Genomic DNA, 19,153 nt, shown 5'->3' with positions numbered 1-19,153 from the left:
CCTGACCTCGTGATCTGCCTGCCTTGGCCTCCCAAAGTATTGGGATTACAGGTGTGAGCCACTGCACCCAGCTTAAGTACTTTTTATAAGGAAATATACTTCTATGTAAAATTAGCTTCTAAAAATGAAATTCCAGTTGAATTGGTCTTTATTTAAAACATGTATATGTATAAAAATGTATTTGTTTTATATTTTATTATATTCATAAATTGTGTATTTTGTGAAAATAAGCAACATATTTAAGATTTCAGTAATACATGAGCCTAGTGTTTGGTTAAATTCTTTATTTATGTTGCCTTTTTTAAAAGTTATGCTTGGCCAGGCGCAGTGGCTCTTGCCTGTAATCCCACCAGCACTTTGGGAGGCCAAGGCGGGCAGATCACGAGGTCAGGAGATCAAGACCACAAGGTCAGGAGATCAAGACCATCCTGGCTAACACGATGAAACCCCGTCTCTACTAAAAATACAAAAAATTAGCCGGGCGTGGTTGCAGGCGCCTGTAGTCCCAGCTACTCGGGAGGCTGAGGCAGGAGAATGGCCTGAACCCCGGGAGGCGGAGCTTGAAGTGAGCCGAGATCACGCCACTGCACTCCAGCCTGGCTCCATCTGAAAAAAATAAATAAAATAAAATAAAAGTTATGCTTTAAGCCTGGGCGTGGTGGCTCACACCTGGAATCCCAGCACTTTGGGAGGCCAAGGCAGGCGGATCACTTGAGCTCAGGAATTCAAGACCAGTCTGGCCAACATGGTGAAACCCTGTCTCTGCTAAAAATACAAAAATTAGCCAGGCGTGGTGGCGCACGCCTGTAATCCCAGCTACTCAGGAGGCTGAGACAGGAGAATCGCTTGAACCCAGGAGGTGGAGGCTGCAGTGAGCCAAGATCATGACACTGCACTCCAGCCTGGGCAGCAGAACAACACTGTCTCAAAGGAAAAAAAAAAGTTATGCTTTAAATTCTATTATAATAATTTCAGTAAAGATTATGTGCTATAGAACAGGAACACATTTTTTGTTACGTTTTAGGTGATTTGATGTGTAATCCAATGTTAGCAGCTGTCTAATTCCTTTTTCTTTTTTCTTTTTTTGAGACAAGGTCTCACTCTGTTGCCCAGGCTGGAGTACAGTGGTGCAATCTCAGCTCACTGCAGCCTCTACCTCCCAGGTTCAAACGATTTTCAAGCCTCAGTTTTCCACGTAGCTGAGATTACAGGCATGCGCCACCATGTCCTGCTAATTTTTGTATTTTTAGTAAAGACAAGGTTTCACCATGTTGCCCAGTCTTTTTTTTTTTTTTTTTTTTTTTTTTGAGACAGTCTCGCTCTGTCACCCAGGCTGGAGTGCAGTGGCCTCGGCTCACTGCAAGCTCTGCCTCCCGGGTTCACGCCATTCTCCTGCCTCAGCCTAATAGCTGGGACTACAGGCGCCCACAACCGCGCCCGGCTAATTTTTTGTATTTTTAGTAGAATGGGGTTTCACCGTGGTCTCGATCACCTTGTGATTCGGCCTCCCAAAGTGCCATGTTGCCCAGTCTTGTCTTGAACTCCTGACCTCAAGTGATCCCCCTGCCTCAGCCTCCCAAAGTGCTGGGATTACAGGCATGAGCCACCACACCTGGCCCTAATTCCAATTTATTACATTGTTTTACTTAACTATCTGGTCCTTTAAAAGAAATACATGAAGTCTGGCAGCCTGTTGTAAATTTGCATATATTAGCATGTAAATACATAAAATAATCATTTTCTATTTTGTTTTGTGAGGGTAGAAGGTCCAGCTTAAAAAATGTGTCTGACCTTTTTGTGATGGGAGGAGCTCTTGTTTTAGAATCTGCAGCTCTCTTGCACTGGCTAGAGAGGGAAGGTTACGGCCCTTTAGGAATGACTGGAATATCCATGGGAGGACACGTAAGCCTTTTTATTTCTGCCTACATTTAATTATGTTTATGTTTGTAAGATCTAGAGAACCTGGTTATTTTAAAAATTCACTTTAGGTATAGAATTAGTTTTGGTAAAAGTAGGAAGCAGAAACAGATTCCAAACTCTTATTCCAATTATGAAGTAATGATGTTAATTTTTTGCATGATTTATATAGACACTGTACTATTCCACAGTTGTATCTCAGGTATTAGATTTAATATTTTATTACAAATTAATTATAATATTTAACTTTTCAAGTCTCAAGTATAAATGCCCAATTTTGCTGTTACGTTGGTCAAGATAGCTGAATTGGAAAATACTTTCCATTTATCTATCTCCCTAGTACCACCAACCTATTTTACTTTTTGTCTGCCTTTTAGAGTGTACTAAAATGGATTCCTAATTGCTTTTCTGTCTCTAGTCTTTTATTAATCTTTTTCTTTTTTTTTTTTTTTTGAGACGGAGTCTTGCTCTGTTACCCAGGCTGGAGTGCAGTGGCTTGATCTCGGATCACTGCAAGCTCCGCCTCCCGGGTTCATGCCATTCTCCTGCCTCAGCCTCCCAAGTAGCTGGGACTACAGGTGCCCATCACCACCCGGCTAATTTTTTGTATTTTTAGTAGAGACGGGGTTTCACCATGTTAGCCAGGATCGTCTCGATCTCCTGACCTCGTGATCCACCCGTCTCGGCCTCCCGAAGTGCTGGGATTACGGGCATGAGCCACAAAGCCCAGCCTCTTATTGATCTTTTCCTTAACCATTTCTCCTCCACACCCTAACTACAGTGATCTTTCTAAATCTTGTCTTTGTTCTGTCTTGTTCAAAACCTGCCAAAAGCTTGTGTGCACACTGGGCTCCAGCTGTGTCACATGCTAGCATCCCTCTAGTGCTCCCTTATTCTCTTTCACCTAGCTGAGTAACAGCTTACCCTTCTGTTTCAGCTGTGACACCCAGCCTTACCTCCAGACTATACTTGAAACTCCCATTAGTAACTTTTTACTGTACTTTACTGACTTGTTCAGCAGTCTGTTTTCTCCATGAAGCAGTTGAGACATAGAGGGCCAGGAATATGCTCTAATTTATTACTTGGCACATATTAGTCACTCAGTACATTTTTTAAAAATTATTAGTATTTTGTTTGTGTGTGGGCTCAAGTGATCCACACAGGTTGGCCTCCCAAAGTTTTAGGATTATAGGTGTGAGCCACTGCACCTGGCCTAAAAAATAATCATACCCCAACCTAGGCAACATAGTAGTAAGACCCTGTCTCTACAAAAAAATTGTTTAAAAAATTAGGCATGGTGGCACATCTCTGTAGTTGTGGCTACATGGGAGGCTGAGGGGGAGCCCCCGAGTTTGAGTCTGCAGTGAGCTGTGATCATACCACTGCACTCCAGATTAGGTGACCCAGACAGAAGCGAGATTCTATCTCAAAATAATAATAATTATTATTATTATATGAAGTTTCTTTATTTCTCTTGAATTTGAAAGTTAAGTTCAAAAACTTACTCAAATTTAAAACTACACTGGGCGCAGTGGTTCACACCTGTAATCCCAGCACTTTGGGATGCTGAGGCAGGCACATCACCTGAGGTCAGGAGTTCAAGACCAGCCAGACCAACATGGTGAAACCCCATCTCTACTAAAAATGCAAAAATTAGCCAGGTGTGGTGGCACACGCCTGTAATCCCAGCTACTCAGGAGGCTGAGGCAGGAGAATCGCTTGAACCTGGGAAGTGGAAGTTGCAGTGAGCTGAGATCGTGCCACTGCACTCCAACCTGAGCAACAGAGCAAGATTCCATCTCAAAAAAAAAAAAAAAAAAAAAAAATTCAAAACAACTACCTGACAGTGAAACAGAAGATGGAAAAGGATTTATATTCCCACCTAGTAGTGTTTCCATTGTTATCACCTAGGTCAGGTCCTTATAACTTTCACCTGGATTACTGCCTATTAACTGGTCTTCCTACCTCAGCTCTCCCCTTCTCTATTCAGTCCTGTAAACTACTATCATGTTACCTTCTTTGAATCACTTCTTTGACAATACTACTCCTTTGCTCAGACCTCTTTATTAATTCTCGATTATCTATAGAACAAAGGACCTCTAATCTGATCCTGATCAATCTTTCTAGCCCTACATATCTCCCTCACTCCATTGGCCACATGTGCCTATTGACCATCCCAACTGAAGCATATTGGTTATTTCCCTATGAGACCCTGTGCATTCTCACCATCTTGCCTTTGATCATACTGATTTATTTCTATGGAAGACAAGACCCTATCTTTCATTCCTCTAGAAGACTCACCCATTTCATGAAGCCTGCCTTTCCCTTCTGATTCCTCCAGCCCAGAAGGGAAAGTAACTTTTCCAGAAGATAAAGTTCTCCCTTCTCCAAAAGGGAGAGTAATTTTCCCTTATCTAATCACACCCATTACATTATTTTATATCTATTATGTAATCTGCTTTGTGGTTCCCCGAATTCTTTGCATACTCAGTCCACCTCAATGGTCTGTTTTATAGTTGTGATTTTGCTGTATCTGAGTAAGTCACTTAAGTAATGAGTGTGTTTACCCTGCTGCCCAGCATCTACATCTCGGCATCTTTTCTCCATATTTACACAGTAGAAAGTAGCTCTCAGTGAATGGTCTTGAGGTTACTTAAAGTTTTCTATTACATTTTACTGCTTTCTAAGGGGGAAATTAAATGTTGTTGAATTTATGATTTGGGAAGTTTAATGAGGTTGCTAGACATTCTCACAAATGTTTGCAGACTTTGTGTTTATCTGACCAACTTACTGCACTGAATGCTTATTAATATTAAATATTTTTATTTTACTGAATAGAAACTCTACAGAAGCTCTCTAAACTATCTGTTATATTACAGATGGCTTCCTTAGCGGTATCCAACTGGCCTAAGCCCATGCCATTGATTCCATGCCTGTCTTGGTCCACAGCATCTGGGGTCTTCACTACGGTAATTTAATTGTAATTAATATTAGGTAGCTATATATAATTAGAGGTAATTGTTTTGGGGGTCTCCAAAACCACCCTCAGCTTTGGTGATTCATGGAAGGAATTATAGGACTCCTGAGTCGTATGATGATATAGTCGTAATCATGATTAAGGCTTAACTACAACAAAAGAAACCAAGAACAAGCTTCCGAGATTCCTCTCCTAATGGAGTGTTACAGTTCATGCTTAATTCTTCCAGCAATAATTATTGACAGTAAGTGCAAAGGGCTGTCCATCAGTGAAGCTCCCCTGAGCCTTGCAGTCCAGAGTTTTTATCAGGGGTTAGTGACTTGGATAACTTCTGCCTAGCATGCACCAAAAATTCAGAAGGAAAGCAGGTGTTCAGCAGAAACTGCATTGTTTATATAAGCAGTTTAGATACAGTGACCCAGTCTTATCTTTTAGGAAAAGTTTTATAAAAGTATAGAAAGCTGTTTATTGGTCAATTTCCCAGACTCCAGTTAAGGGCCAACCTTACATGCAGGCGAAAGATAGGCAGTCTCAGGCCGGGAGCGGTGGCTCACACCTGTAATCCTAGCACTTTGGGAGGCTGAGGCTGGTGGACCACCTGAGGTCAGAAGTTCGAGACCAGCCTGGACAACTTGGTGAAACTCTGTCTCTACTAAAAATACAAAAATTAGCTGGGCATGGTGGCACATGCCTGTAGTCTCAGCTACTTGGGAGGCAGAGGCAGGAGAATCACTTGAACCCGGAAGGCGGAGGTTGCAGTGAGCTGAGATAGTGCCATTGCACTCCAGCCTGGGCAACAGAGTGAGACTTCATCTGCCAAAAAAAAAAAAAAAAAAAAAAAGATAGGTAGTCTCACACAGTAATAATAACAAAAGTATTGGGCAAATTGCCTTATGATGTGGTTTGATCTTAATTTAGCTTATTATTTCAGGGTGTGTTGAGTAAATCAATTAATTGGCGGGAGCTGGAAAAGCAATATTATACCCAGACAGTATATGAAGAAGAAATTATTCACATGCTTGAATACTGTGGAGTAAGTATTTCACTTTCCATCCAACATTGCTGGAGGGGGGAGTTGATTGTATATTTAATGATTCAGGTTTTTAAAGAGAATAGCAAATTTTTAAAAACATAGCTAGCCGTACATACTATTTTTTAACTTCAAAAATTGTTCATTTTTTCCCGGGCATGGTGGGTGACACCTGTAATCCGAGCACCTTGGGATGCCCGAAGCGCGTTGATCACTTGAGGTCAGGAGTTTGAGACTAGCCCAGCCAAACCCATCTCTAAACACCATCTCTGTAAAAATACAAAAATTAACCGCATGTGTTGTTGGATGCCTGTAATCCTAGCTATTCAGGAGGCTAAGGCAGGATAATCTCTTGAACTTGGGAGTTGTAGGTTGCAGTGAACCAAGACTGTGCCACTGCACTCCAGCCTGGGTGACAGAGTGAGACTCTTTCTTAAAAATTATTTTAAAATAAAACACAGATACAGAGAATCATGCAAAGCATATATGTGGTTTACTACATTTATTAAAAGCCAAACACACTGTAACTACTACCTAGGTCAAAAATAAAACTTGACCACCCAAACCAGAAACCCCTTCAAATGTGTCCTAATCACAAAGCCTTCCTTCCTGCATTATTAGTGATCATTATCCTTATGTTTATTCCTTCTGCTTTTAAAATAATTTTATTATCCAAATGTGTATCTGTAGACCCTATAGTTCTTTTATTTGAAGTGCCTTTAATAAGTTGCCTTCTGACAGAAAACCAAACACCACATGTTCTCACTCACAGGTGGGAATTGAACAATGAGAACACTTGGACACAGGGCGGGGAACATCACACACTGGGGCCTGTCGGGGGGTGGGGAGTTGGGGGATGGATACCATTAGGAGAAATACTTAATATAAATGACAAGTTGATGGGTGCAGCAAACCAACATGGCACGTGTATGCCTGTGTATCAAACCTGCACGTTGTGCACATGTACCCTGGAACTTAAAGTATAATAATAAACAATCAATCGATCAATCAATCTGTAAAAAAAGAAAAGAAATAAGTTGCCCTACATCCCTTTATGTTCCTTATAATTTATTTCATGAAGAATTTAGGTTATTTGACCTGTAGGGTTTCTCACAATCTAGATTTTTCTGTTTGTGTTCTCATGGTACAGTTCAGCATTTTGCTCTACATTGCCTGAAAATTGGCAGTTGGATCTAGATAAAGGCTTGATTAAACTCATTGTTTTGATTTCTTTCACAAGGCTATAGGAAACACATAATATCTGATTTTCTCTTTTTTTATGATGTAAGCCTCTACTGATGCTTAATGACTGTATCAATACATTGATGGTTGCTGATATTCTATCATTTCTTTTTCATGTATTAGTTTGAATACTTTTATAGGGAGACACTTACCTCATATATTATTTACTTACATTGTACGGTCATGTTATGCATAACAATGCTTCAGTCACATATATAAAGTGGCCCAAAAGATTTTAATACGATATTTTTACTATACCTTTTCCTTTTCTTTTTCTTTCTTTCTTTTTTTTTTGAGATGGAGTCTTGCTCTGTCACCCAGGCTGGAGTGCAGTGGCACAGTCTCTACTCACTGTAACCTCCACCTCCTGGGTTCAGATGATTCTCCTGCCTCAGCCTCTCAAGTAGGTGGGATTACAGGTACCCACCATCACACCTGGCTAATTTTTATATTTTAGTAGAGACAAGGTTTCACTATGTTGGCCAGGCTAGTCTTGGAACTCCTGACCTCAAGCGATCAACCCACCCTCGGCCTCCCAAAGGGCTGAGATTACAGGCATGAGCCACCATGCCTGGCCTACTGTACCTTTTCTATGATTAGATATACAAATACTTAAAATTGTGTTACAGTTGCCTACAGTATTAAGTACAGTAACATGTTGTATAGGTTAGTAACCTAGGAACAATAGATTACACCATATAGCTTAGGTGTGTAGTGAGCTATACCATCTAGGTTTATGTAAATACACGGTGATGTTCACACAACAATGAAACCACCTAATGATGCATTTCTCAGAACATATCCCATCATTAAACAACACATAACTGTATTTACAAGTCCTTAAACTTAGAATACAGTTTTGAGACTTTAACAGGCAATATTTCTTTTTTTTCTTGATTTTTTTTTTTTTTTTTTTTTTTTTTTGAGACACCCAGGCTGGAGTGCAGTGGCACGATGTCAACCTACTGCAACCACTGCCTCCCAGATTTAAGCGATTCTCCTGCCTCAGCCTCCCAAGTAGCTGGGATAACAGGCACACACCACCATGCCCGGCTAATTTTTGTATTTTTATTAGAGACAGGGTTTTGCCATGTTGGCCAGGATGGTGTTGATCTCCTGACATCATGATCTGCCCGCCTCAGCCTCCCAAAGTGCTGGGATTACAGGCGTGAGCTACCACGCCCAGCCAATAATTTTTAATTCTGGTTAGTTCAACCAGAGAAAGGGATTTGGGGACGCTGGTGTCCTCTTCTGTTTGAATTTACGTTACTCATTTGTAAGACTTTTAGAAGTTCAAAGGTTAAGGCAGATCATGGATTTCAAAACTTTGGCTGTTAAAAAAAAAAAAAAAGATGCAGGCTAAATGATACCCTTTACTGTTAAGTAGGAAACAGCAATAAAGTGTAAGTCATTTATCTTAGTCCTGAGTTAAATTTTGATACCTCTTTCTTTTTTAAAAAAATTATGAGGCTGGGCGTTGTGGCTCACGCCTGTAATCCCAGCACTTTGGGAGGCTGAGGCGGGTGGATCACTAGGTCAGGAGATCAAGACCATCCTGGCTAACACAGTGAAACCCCATCTCTACTAAAAATACAAAATATTAGCCGGGCATGGTGGCAGGCGCCTGTGGTCCCAGATGCTCGGGAGGCTGAGGCAGGAGAATGGCATGAACCCGGGAGGAGGAGCTTGCAGTGAGCCAAGATTGCGCCACTGCACTCCAGCCTGGGGGACAGTGCGAGACTCCGTCTCAAAAAAAAAAAAAAATTATGGTAAATATATACAACATAAAATTTACTATCATAACCATTTTTATGTGTATAGTTCAGTGGCATTAAGTATATACATGTTGTGCAATCATCACCACCATCTATCTCCAAAACGTTTTTATCTTTTCAAACTGAAACTTACCCATTGAACAAAACTACTCATTCCTCCCTTCTCCCAGTCTCTGGCAGCTGCCATTCTCTTCTCATTGCTATGAATTTTACAGCTATAGGGACCTCGTATGAGTGGAATCATACAATATTTCTCCTTTTGTGTCTGGCTTATTCACTTAAGATAATGTCTTCAGTGTTCATCCATGTTGTAGCATGTGTCAGAATTTCATTCCTTTTAAGACTGAATACTGTTTAATTGTTTGAATGTACCACATTTTGTTTATCCATTTATTCATTGATGGACATTTGTCTTTTCTCTTTTTTTTTTTTTTGACAAAGTTGTTAATAAAACCCTATTTTATATTAAATAATGTTTTCTTTCATATGTTCAGACAGATTCTTTCAAAATGGGACAAGAGTTTGTGAAATGCTTCACTAGCAGTGCAGACAAGCTAACCAACCTTAATCTGGTTTCCAGAACTTTAAATTTAGATATAACAAACCAAGTTGTATCCCAAAAACCTGCTGACTGCCATAATTCTAGTAAAACGTCTGTCAGTGCAATATCAGAAGGACTTTTATTGCAAGATACCTCTAAGATGAAGTGCTTCAATCAAACACTTTCAACCAACAAAAGTAGTTATACAAGTTGCAACCCTCAGTCATACCACCGACTTAGTAAAGAACAAAGAAGAAACAATCTTCGGAAAGAATCTTTAATATTTATGAAAGGTGTCATGGATGAATGTACTCATGTAGCAAATTTCTCAGGTACTAATTTTTATATGAAATTGAGAATATTTGCTGATGTGTAAATATTTGTGAAACATTTTAAAGGATGCTTTATAAGATAATTTTATATATTTCAAGGGTATATTTTTTTGTTGGCTCCAGAATATGTTTGCAAAGATAGATAAATGTATCACATTCTATCTATGAAAATTTAAGATTATCTTACTCATTAAAAAACACACTGGACAGCCGGGCGTGGTGGCTTATGCCTGTAATCCCAGCATTTTGGGAGGCTGAGGCAGGTGGATTGCTTGAGCCCAGGAGTTCAAGACCAGCCTGGGTAACATGGTAAAACCCTGTCTCTACCAAAAAAAATTACGAAAAAGTAGTCATGTGTGGTGGTGCGTGCCTGTAGTTCCAACTACCTGGGAGGCTGAAGTGGGAGGATCACTTCAGCCCAAGGAGATGGAGGTTGCAGTGAGCCAAGATCACACCACTGCACTCCATCCTGGGTGACAGAGCAAGACTCTGTCACACAGACACACAAACACACACTCTGGAGCTGGACACAATGGCTCACACCTGTAATCCTAGCACTTTGGGAGGCTGTGGTGGGAGGACTGCTTGAGCCCAGGAGTTTGACACCAGCCCAGGCAACATAGTGAGACCCTATCCCTACAAAAAATGTAAAAATTAGCTGGGTGGCCAGGCCCAGTGGCTCACACCTGTAATCCCAGCATTTTGGAAGGCCGAGGCAGATGGATCACTTGAGGTCAGGAGTTTGAGACCATCCTAGCCAACATGGTGAAACCCCATCTCTACTTAAAATACAAAAATTAGCTGGGCATGGTGGCAGGCGCCTGTAATCCCAGCTACTCAGGATGCTGAGGCAGGAGAATCACTTGAACCCGGGAGGTAGAGGTTGCAGTGAGCAGAGATCGTTCCACTGCACTCCACCCTGAGTGACAGAGCAAGACTCCATCTCAAAAATAAATAGGCTGGGCGCGGTGGCTCGAGCCTGTAATCCCAGCACTTTGGGAGGCTGAGGCGGGCAGATCACCTGAGGTCAGGAGTTCGAGACCAGCCTGGCCAACATGGTGAAACCCCATCTCTACTAAAAATTCAAAAATTAGCCGGGCGTGGTGGCAGGCGCCTATAATCCCAGCTACTCAGGAGGCTAAGGCAGGAGAATCGCTTGAACCCAGGAGGCAGAGATTGCGGTGAGCCAAGATCGTGCCATTCCACTCCAGCCTGGGGGACCAGAGTGAGACTCCATCTCAAAAAATAATAATAAAATAAATAAATAAATAAATTAGCTGGGCATGGTGGCACATGCTTATAGTCCCAGCTACTCAGAGGCTGAGGCAGGAGGATCCTTTGAGCCCAGGAATTCAAGGTGGCAGTGAGCTATGATTGCACCACTGCACCCTAGCCTCAGTGACAAAGTGAAACTCTTGTCTCCCAAAAAAAAAAAAAAAAAACCACTAGATTGCTGAGTGTGGTGGCATTCACCTGTAGTCCCAGCTACTCAGGAAGTTAAGGAGGGAGGATCACTTGAGCCCAGGAGTTCAAGGCTGTAGTGCACTATGATCTTGCCAGTAAATAGCCACTGCACTTCAGCCTGGGCAACATAGTGAGATCCCATCTTTAAAATAAATTATTGAGGTGATGCATACCTCATGTACTCTGATGTGATTTTTTTTTTTTTTTTTTTTTTTTTTTTTTGAGACAGAGTCTTGCTCTGTCGCCCAGGCTGGGGTGCAGTGGCCGGATCTCAGCTCACTGCAAGCTCCACCTCCCGGGTTTAGACCATTCTCCTGCCTCAGCCTCCCGAGTAGCTGGGACTACAGGCGCCCGCCACCTCGCCCGGCTAGTTTTTTGTATTTTTTAGTAGAGACGGGGTTTCACCGTGTTAGCCAGGATGGTCTCGATCTCCTGACCTCGTGATCCGCCCGTCTCGGCCTCCCAAAGTGCTGGGATTACAGGCTTGAGCCACCGCGCCCGGCCTCTGATGTGATTATTATGCATTGCATGCCAGTATCAAAATATCTTACATCATGTAATCCATAAATATACTGTGTACCCACACACACAAAAGAAAGAAATTAGTTAATTTTAAAAAACCACAGTATTTTGTATCATTTTTAGAATGTTTATCTCGTACTGGAGATGAGTAATGTAGCCTATTATAGTTGATTTTTAACTTAATCAAAAATGTTTAGGCCGGGCGTGGTGGCTCACGCCTGTAATCCCAGCACTTTGGGAGGCTGAGGCGGGTGGATCACGAGGTCAGGAGATCGAAACCATCCTGGCTAACACGGTGAAACCCCGTCTCTACTAAAAATGCAAAAAATTAGCCAGGCGTGGTGGTGGGCACCTGTAGTCCCAGCTACTCGGGAGGTTGAGGCAGGAGAATGGCGTGAACCCGGGAGGCAGAGCTTGCAGTGAGCCGAGATCGCGCCACTGCACTGCAACCTGGGCGACTGAGTGAGACTCCGTCTCAAAAAAAAAAAAAAAAATGTTTAGTTTGATGAATGTTTTATTTACTACATTGTGTGGTGTTTTTTATTTTCTAATGTGTATATGTTGAATTTTTTAAAATTCTATACCTAGTACCAGTTGATCCAAGCCTCATTATAGTGGTTCAAGCCAAAGAAGATGCCTATATTCCACGAACAGGAGTTCGAAGTTTACAAGAAATTTGGCCTGGTTGTGAGATCCGATACTTAGAAGGGGGACATATTAGTGCTTATCTTTTTAAACAAGGACTCTTCAGGTAAGATGGCTGGTCTAAACGGCTAATTCGTTCATTTGTTGTTTGTTTTCTGGATTTTTTTGCTTCAACAAATATAAAAGATTAGATATTTTTATTATCTGTTTCAATCTTTGAATTCCCCCCCTCACCTCCCACAAATCTCACATTGAGTTAATTTTCCCTCTTTCCTAGGATTTCATCTTCTTCTTTTCTTTTTCTTCTAGAGAACTAGGCATGATGCATATCATAGGCATGCTTTATCGTGTGGCTTTCCCCTCTTCAAATATTAATGGCCAGGTATTTTAGGATGTGAGAAGACGATCACGGCTTGTTAAAGTTGCTTTGGTGCATCAAGAGTTTTTTCACTCTATTCTGATGTTTTTTCAGAATGGCCTGAACATCTGTGGAATAATTTAGCAATGTTTTTCAGTTAGCAAGTGAATATTGAACCTTAAATAAGAAGTGCTTTTAATGTTAACAACTTTATATGACTCCACTATTTTAGTTAGAACTTATAAAAACTTTTATGCTAGCCGGGCGCGGTGGCTCACGCCTGTAATTCCAGCACTTTGGGAGGCGGAGGTGGGCGGATCATGAGGTCAGGAGATGAAGGCCATCCTGGCTAACACGGTGAAACCCCGTCTCTATTAAAAATACCAAAAAAAAAATTAACCAGGTGTAGGTGGTGCACAGCCGGCCGTAGGTGGTGCATGCCTGTAGTCCCATCTACTCGAGAGGCTGAGGCAGGAGAATGGCTTAAAACCCAGGAGGTGGAGCTTGCAGTGAGCCAAGATTGTGCCACTGCACTCCAGCCAGAGAGACAGAGCGAGACTCCGTCTCAAAAAAAAAAAAAAAAAAAAAAACCTTTTATGCTAAAACTAGTTCTCTGGTATTCTGCATTATTGGAACATATTCATCATGTTATTATTAATGGTTAAATAAATTAGTTCACATAAATGATTAGATCAGTGCCCTGTCCATAAGTGTTCAAAAAAGCTGCCAACTGGATAACTATCTAATGGAAGAATTGTATGTGATATGTTTGACATGTTTTAGCTCTTGTTAAGGTAAGAAATAATTTTCGTATGTTGTTACTTATCTAGCTCAACTTATAAATGTCACCTTTTTGAGAAATAGACCAATTCTTCAAGTCTGTCATGTCTTGAAGGATATAGTAAACCTTTCTTTTTATAGTATGATCTTTTAAGAAGCATTCATGCAGCATTTGAGTCCCTATTGGTGAGTGAGCAGACTATCCAATACTCATTGGCCCTCTGGCACAACAAAATTAAAACAAATAAACAGGCCAGGTGCAGTGGCTCACGCCTGTAATCCCAGCACTTTGGGAGGCCGAGGTGGGCGGATCACGAGGTCAGGAGATCGAGACCATCCTGGCTAACACGGTGAAACCCCGTCTCTACTAAAAATACAAAAAATTAGCCGGGCGTGGTGGCGGGCACCTGTAATCCCAGCTACTCGGGAGGCTGAGGCAGGAGAATCACTTGAACCCGGGAGGCAGAGCTTGCAGTGAGCCGAGATCGCGCCACTGCACTCCAGCCTGGGCGACAGAGTGAGACTCTGTCTCAAAAATAAATAAATAAACAAACAAACAAAAATCTGTGACTACCTAGGGTTGCTAGGGTTGCTTAAGAAGAGTCTAAAGTTCTGTTATACCTGTGAATGCAGAGGACCCACTTGTTTGCATTAGTAAATTAGTATCAAATTTATTTCACTCTTTTGTGTATCTAAGTGGGAGTATAGCTAAGAGGTATTAGGAAGAGTAGATTTATAATCAAAGTCAAATATGAAAACTCAAAAATGCTACTATGAAGGCTTCACTTGAGAGACATAAATGTTAACTATTATCATGTGCCAGATGCTAGGGCAATTGCTCTGTTATTATCCCCTTTACACAGAATAAAGGGAACAAAAAAGATTAAGTAACTTGCTCAGGTGGAGTCACTACTAAGCTATTTGACCTCTTCCATTCCCCATCAGTCACTTCAAAACTTAACAGAGTTTAGATGACATTGGAATAGTAGAATTTTTAAAAATTCAGTCTTTTCACACACCAAACATAAAAATAAAAGAAGCTGCCAGGCGCAGTGGCTCACATCTGTAATCCCAGCACTTTGGGAGGCCAAGGTGGGGGTTGATTACAAGGTCAGGAGTTTGAGCCCAGCCTGGCCAATATGGTGAAACCCCGTCTCTACTAAAAATACAAAAATTAGGCCGGGCGCGGTGGCTCAAGCCTGTAATCCCAGCACTTTGGGAGGCCGAGACGGGCGGATCACAAGGTCAGGAGATCGAGACCATCCTGGCTAACCCAGTGAAACCCCGTCTCTACTAAAAAATACAAAAAACTAGCCGGGCGGGGTGACGGGTGCCTGTAGTCCCAGCTCCTCAGGAGGCTGAGGCAGGAGAATGGCGTAAACCTGGGAGGCGGAGCTTGCAGTGAGCTGAGATCCGGCCACTACACTCCAGCCTGGGGGACAGAGCGAGACTCTGTCTCAAAAAAGCAAAAACAAAAACAAAAACAAAAAAAAGGACAAAAATTAGCCGGGCATGGTGGTGCACGTCTATAGTCCCAGCTACTCAGGAGGCTGAGGCAGGAGAATCACTTGAACCCAGGAGGCGGAGCTTGTAGTAAGCTGAGATTGTGCCACTACATTCCAGCCTGGGTGACAGTGAGACTCTGTCTCAAAAAATGAATGAATGAATAAATAACTAAATAAAGCCATTCCTTTATGTGCTCTAATATTTTGTGTTATTTAGAGCTTATTGATAATACAAGTGAATAAGAGGCTATTTAAATGATTAAAAAGGGACATGTACCTTTCCTAACCCTTCTCACATGTACACAAGCCCGTATTGTAACTTTAGGCACCAGGAAGTAAACAAATTCAGATTCATTCCACAAGAGCAAGTGCCTGGAACTAACTCTTAGGAAAAAAATTATCCAGTGGGCAATAATTTCAAAGTCCTCTTTACTTCTCCCCTATTGCTGTCATATCTATCTTCAAAACAAAATCTCTTTATGTGTTTACTCCAACATGCAAATATCGACCTCTAATTTTTTTCCCTTCTCATGGTTCATTATAATTCACAAGGATCGAATCCTTGAGCCAAAGAAAGACAAGCATGTTGTAAAGCTATGACTTCCCAACATATTGGAAATAATAATCTATTAGCAGGCTATCAGTTTCAAAGATAGTCTTTTTTTTTTTTTTTTTTTTTTGAGACAGAGTCTCAAGTCTGTCACCCAGGCTGAAGTGCAGTGGCATGATCTCCTCTCACTGCAAGCTCCACCTCCCAGGTTCACACCATTCTCCTGCCTCAGCCTCCCGAGTAGCTGGGACTACAGGAGCCTGCCACCACACCTGGCTAATTTTTTTTTTTTTTTTAGTATTTTTAGTAGAGACGGGGTTTCACTGTGTTAGCCAGGATCGTCTTGATCTCCTGACCTCGTGATCCACGTGTCTCGGCTTCCCAAAGTGACGTGGCCTTTTTTTTTTTTTTTTTTTTTTTTTTTTTTTTTGATCGGGATTCGGCCGGGTTCACGCCATTCTCCTGCCTCAGCCTCCCGAGTAGTTGGGAGGCGTGAGCCACCACACCTCGTGATCCGCCCGTCTCGGCCAAAGTGCTAGTCTTAATAGCTTTGTTAGGATGTCAGGAAATGCTTAGTTGAACAAATGGGATACAAAATTAATATCTCATAGTTATTATTTAAACTGCATGAAAATATAGACATGCATTTTCTTTTTTCTTTCTTTCTTTCTTTCTTTTTTTTTTTTTTTTTTTTTTTTTTTTGAGCCGGAGTCTTGCTTGTCACCTAGGCTGGAGTGCAGTGGCATGATCTTGACTCACTGCATCCTCTGCCTCCCAGGCTCAAGCAATTCTCCTGCCTCAGCCTTCCAAGTAGCTGGGATTACAGGCGCCCACCACCACACCCCGCTAATTTTTGTATTTTTAGTAGAGGTGGGGTTTCACCATGTTGGCCAGGCTGGTCTCGAACTCCCAACCTTGTGATCCACCCACCTTGGCCTCCCAAAGTGCTGGGATTACAGGCATCCACCACCACACCCGGCTAATTTTTGTACTTTTAGTAGAGATGGGGTTTCACCATGTTGGCCAGGCTGGTCTCGAACTCCTGACCTTGTGATCCGCCCACCTTGGCCTCCCAAAGTGCTGGGATTACAGGCGTGAGCCAGTGCGCCCGGCCTAGACATGCATTTTCTTAAAATCCTGGAGGAAAGATATGAAAAGATTAACAGTAGATGTGAGTGATGGGATTATGATGATTTCCCCTTCCTATATTTTGGATTTTCTGAATATTCTGCTATGAAAATGTATTATACAATAGAAAAAAAAAACAGCTTTAGAAAAAAATATCTTGTGAGTGGGGCAGGGTGTCGCAGGACTATAGTTCCAGATACTCAACAGGCTGAGGTGGGAAGATAGCTTGAGGCCAGGAGTTTGAGGCTGCAGCGTGCTACGATTGCACCTGAGAGTAACCACTGCACTCAAGCCTAGGCAACATAGTGAGATCTTCGCTCTAAAAAAAAAAGAAAGAAGAAATACCTTATGGAAGATAAAATTTGTCTGTTCGTTTTCAATTGAAATATTAAAATATTCGGTAAAGTTAATGTAGGAAACCAAGGCTTTTGATTTTAAGTAGCTAGGAACATGTTCATAGTAAATGAAAAGCATCTATATCATAATCTGTGAAACAGAATCTTACATTCTGAAAAGTCACATAATTAATTTTTAACAAAGTGATGATAAATCAGTCCCTTTTTCTTTCATAATTTATTTTATACACACACATCACACACATATGCCACTGTGTGTGTGCATGTATGTGTGTATGAATATATATATTCTAAGGCACAAAAAAGTGCTTCAGAAAAAGATAATGCTTCTAGATCCATCAAAGTTGGAAGTATGTTTGATGTTTTCCAGTAGTGGTGATAAAGTTGCATGCATCTGAGGCGGGCGGATCAGTTGAGGCCAGGAGTTCGAGACCAGCCTGGCCAACATGGTGAAACCCCCTCTCTACTAAAAATACAAAAAGTTAGCAGGGTGTAGTGGTGCATGCCTGTAATTCTAGCTACTTGGAAGGCTGAGGCATGAGAATCACTTGAACTGGGAGGCAGAGGTTGCAGTGAGCAGAGATCATGCCACTACACTCCAGCCTGGGCGACAGAGCAAGACCCTGTCTCAAAAGAAAAAAAAAGGCCGGGCGCGGTGGCTCATGCCTGTAATCCCAGCACTTTGGGAGGCCGAGGCAGGTGGATCACGAGGTCAGGAGTTCAAGACCAGCCTGGCCAAGATGGTGAAACCCCGTCTCTACTAAAAATACAAAAAAAATTAGCCGGGCGTGGTGACACGCGCCTGTAATCCCAGCTACTCTGGAGGCTGAGGCAGAGAATTGCTTAAACCTGGAGGGGCAGAGGTTGCAGTCAGCCGAGATTGCGCCACTGCACTCCAGCCTGGGCGACACAGGGAGACTCCGTCTCAAAAAACAAAAAAGTTACATGGATTCAAACACCCATTCTGAGGAGGGTAAACTGCCTGTTTCATAGCTATTTAGAGAGGATGTAAAGTTGTAAGCCACAGATAAATTTGGAAATAACTTACGGTAAAGGCATTGTTTGTCCCCCCTTTTTGTTAGTTACTTAGAGTTTTTCTTTCATATTTAATTTTAGACAAGCCATCTATGATGCATTTGAACGCTTCCTCCATAAATACGCTAACTAATTGGATTATTATATGTAACCAGTGTGGCCAAGATGTTTCTTACAAAAGGAAGCTTCATCCTATGATCATGTGAAGGACAAGCAGACAGCACTAATATATCTAATCGCTATCAATGTAGTCTGGAATTCATTGTTACAGATCCGTTAACTATAAACTTCGAATACATTTGAATAATTTCAAGATAATATTTGAAGTAAATAATGTTAAAGTATTTTTATTATTGTTCATTGGAATCCCATATACTCAGTGTTTAGTCTGTTGTTACTATCTATGAAAACTAAATTTTTAATCATGAATAATTTATTAAATTAAATAAATTTATTCATAGAAACTCTTCTGGGTTTTAGTAAAATTGCTAAATCAAACCAAGATTTTAATATATCAGCATTTACTTTGTACCCTTATAACATTTCACTATTGACTTTATTTGAAAAACATGTTTATTTTTTGAATGTATGGTGAATTCATAATCTTGTGTTCAACTAATTTTCTGCTGTGGAAATAAATACTTATGATGTATAAAATCAGTGTTAACTTTGAATTCTAAAATATCCTGATAGCTTCATAGATAAGTGCTTTGCTTTCTTTTTCTTTCTTTTTTTTTTTTTTTTTTTTGATATGTACCTCTACTTGAATACAAGTGCTTTTAATGATCAAAGTGAGTGACAGGGTGTGGTAGCTCACGCCTGTCATCCCAGCACTTTGGGAGGCTGAGGCAGTCGGATTACCTGAGGTCAGGAGTTCAAGACTAGCCTGACCAATATAAACCCCCTCTTTACTAACAGATACAAAAACTTAGCCAGGCATGGTGGCGCATGCCTATAATCCCAGATACTCGGGAGGCAGGAGAATTCCTTGAACCC

At 41.4% G+C, this 19,153-nt stretch overlaps 1 protein-coding gene across 9 annotated transcripts in view; it reads left to right on the top strand.

Annotated features, from left to right (window-relative positions):
- Window positions 1-18,814, top strand: part of ABHD18 (abhydrolase domain containing 18) — a 68,338-nt gene extending 49,524 nt beyond the window's left edge. For all 9 annotated transcript variants that reach the window (XM_050792031.1, XM_050792030.1, XM_050792034.1 and 6 more), the window contains 6 exons: window positions 1,764-1,902; window positions 4,797-4,886; window positions 5,826-5,927; window positions 9,436-9,814; window positions 12,389-12,551; window positions 18,239-18,814. In XM_050792031.1, coding sequence (XP_050647988.1) covers window positions 1,764-1,902; window positions 4,797-4,886; window positions 5,826-5,927; window positions 9,436-9,814; window positions 12,389-12,551; window positions 18,239-18,290 — 925 coding nt within the window. In that variant the 3' untranslated portion in view covers window positions 18,291-18,814. The remainder of the gene's footprint in view (window positions 1-1,763; window positions 1,903-4,796; window positions 4,887-5,825; window positions 5,928-9,435; window positions 9,815-12,388; window positions 12,552-18,238) is intronic.
- Window positions 18,815-19,153: the final 339 nt, after the last annotated feature.

Source organism: Macaca thibetana, chromosome 5 (genome assembly GCF_024542745.1).
Source record: "Macaca thibetana thibetana isolate TM-01 chromosome 5, ASM2454274v1, whole genome shotgun sequence".
Classification (NCBI taxonomy): Eukaryota; Metazoa; Chordata; class Mammalia; order Primates; family Cercopithecidae; genus Macaca; species Macaca thibetana.
This window is presented reverse-complemented; position numbering and strand designations above follow the sequence as displayed.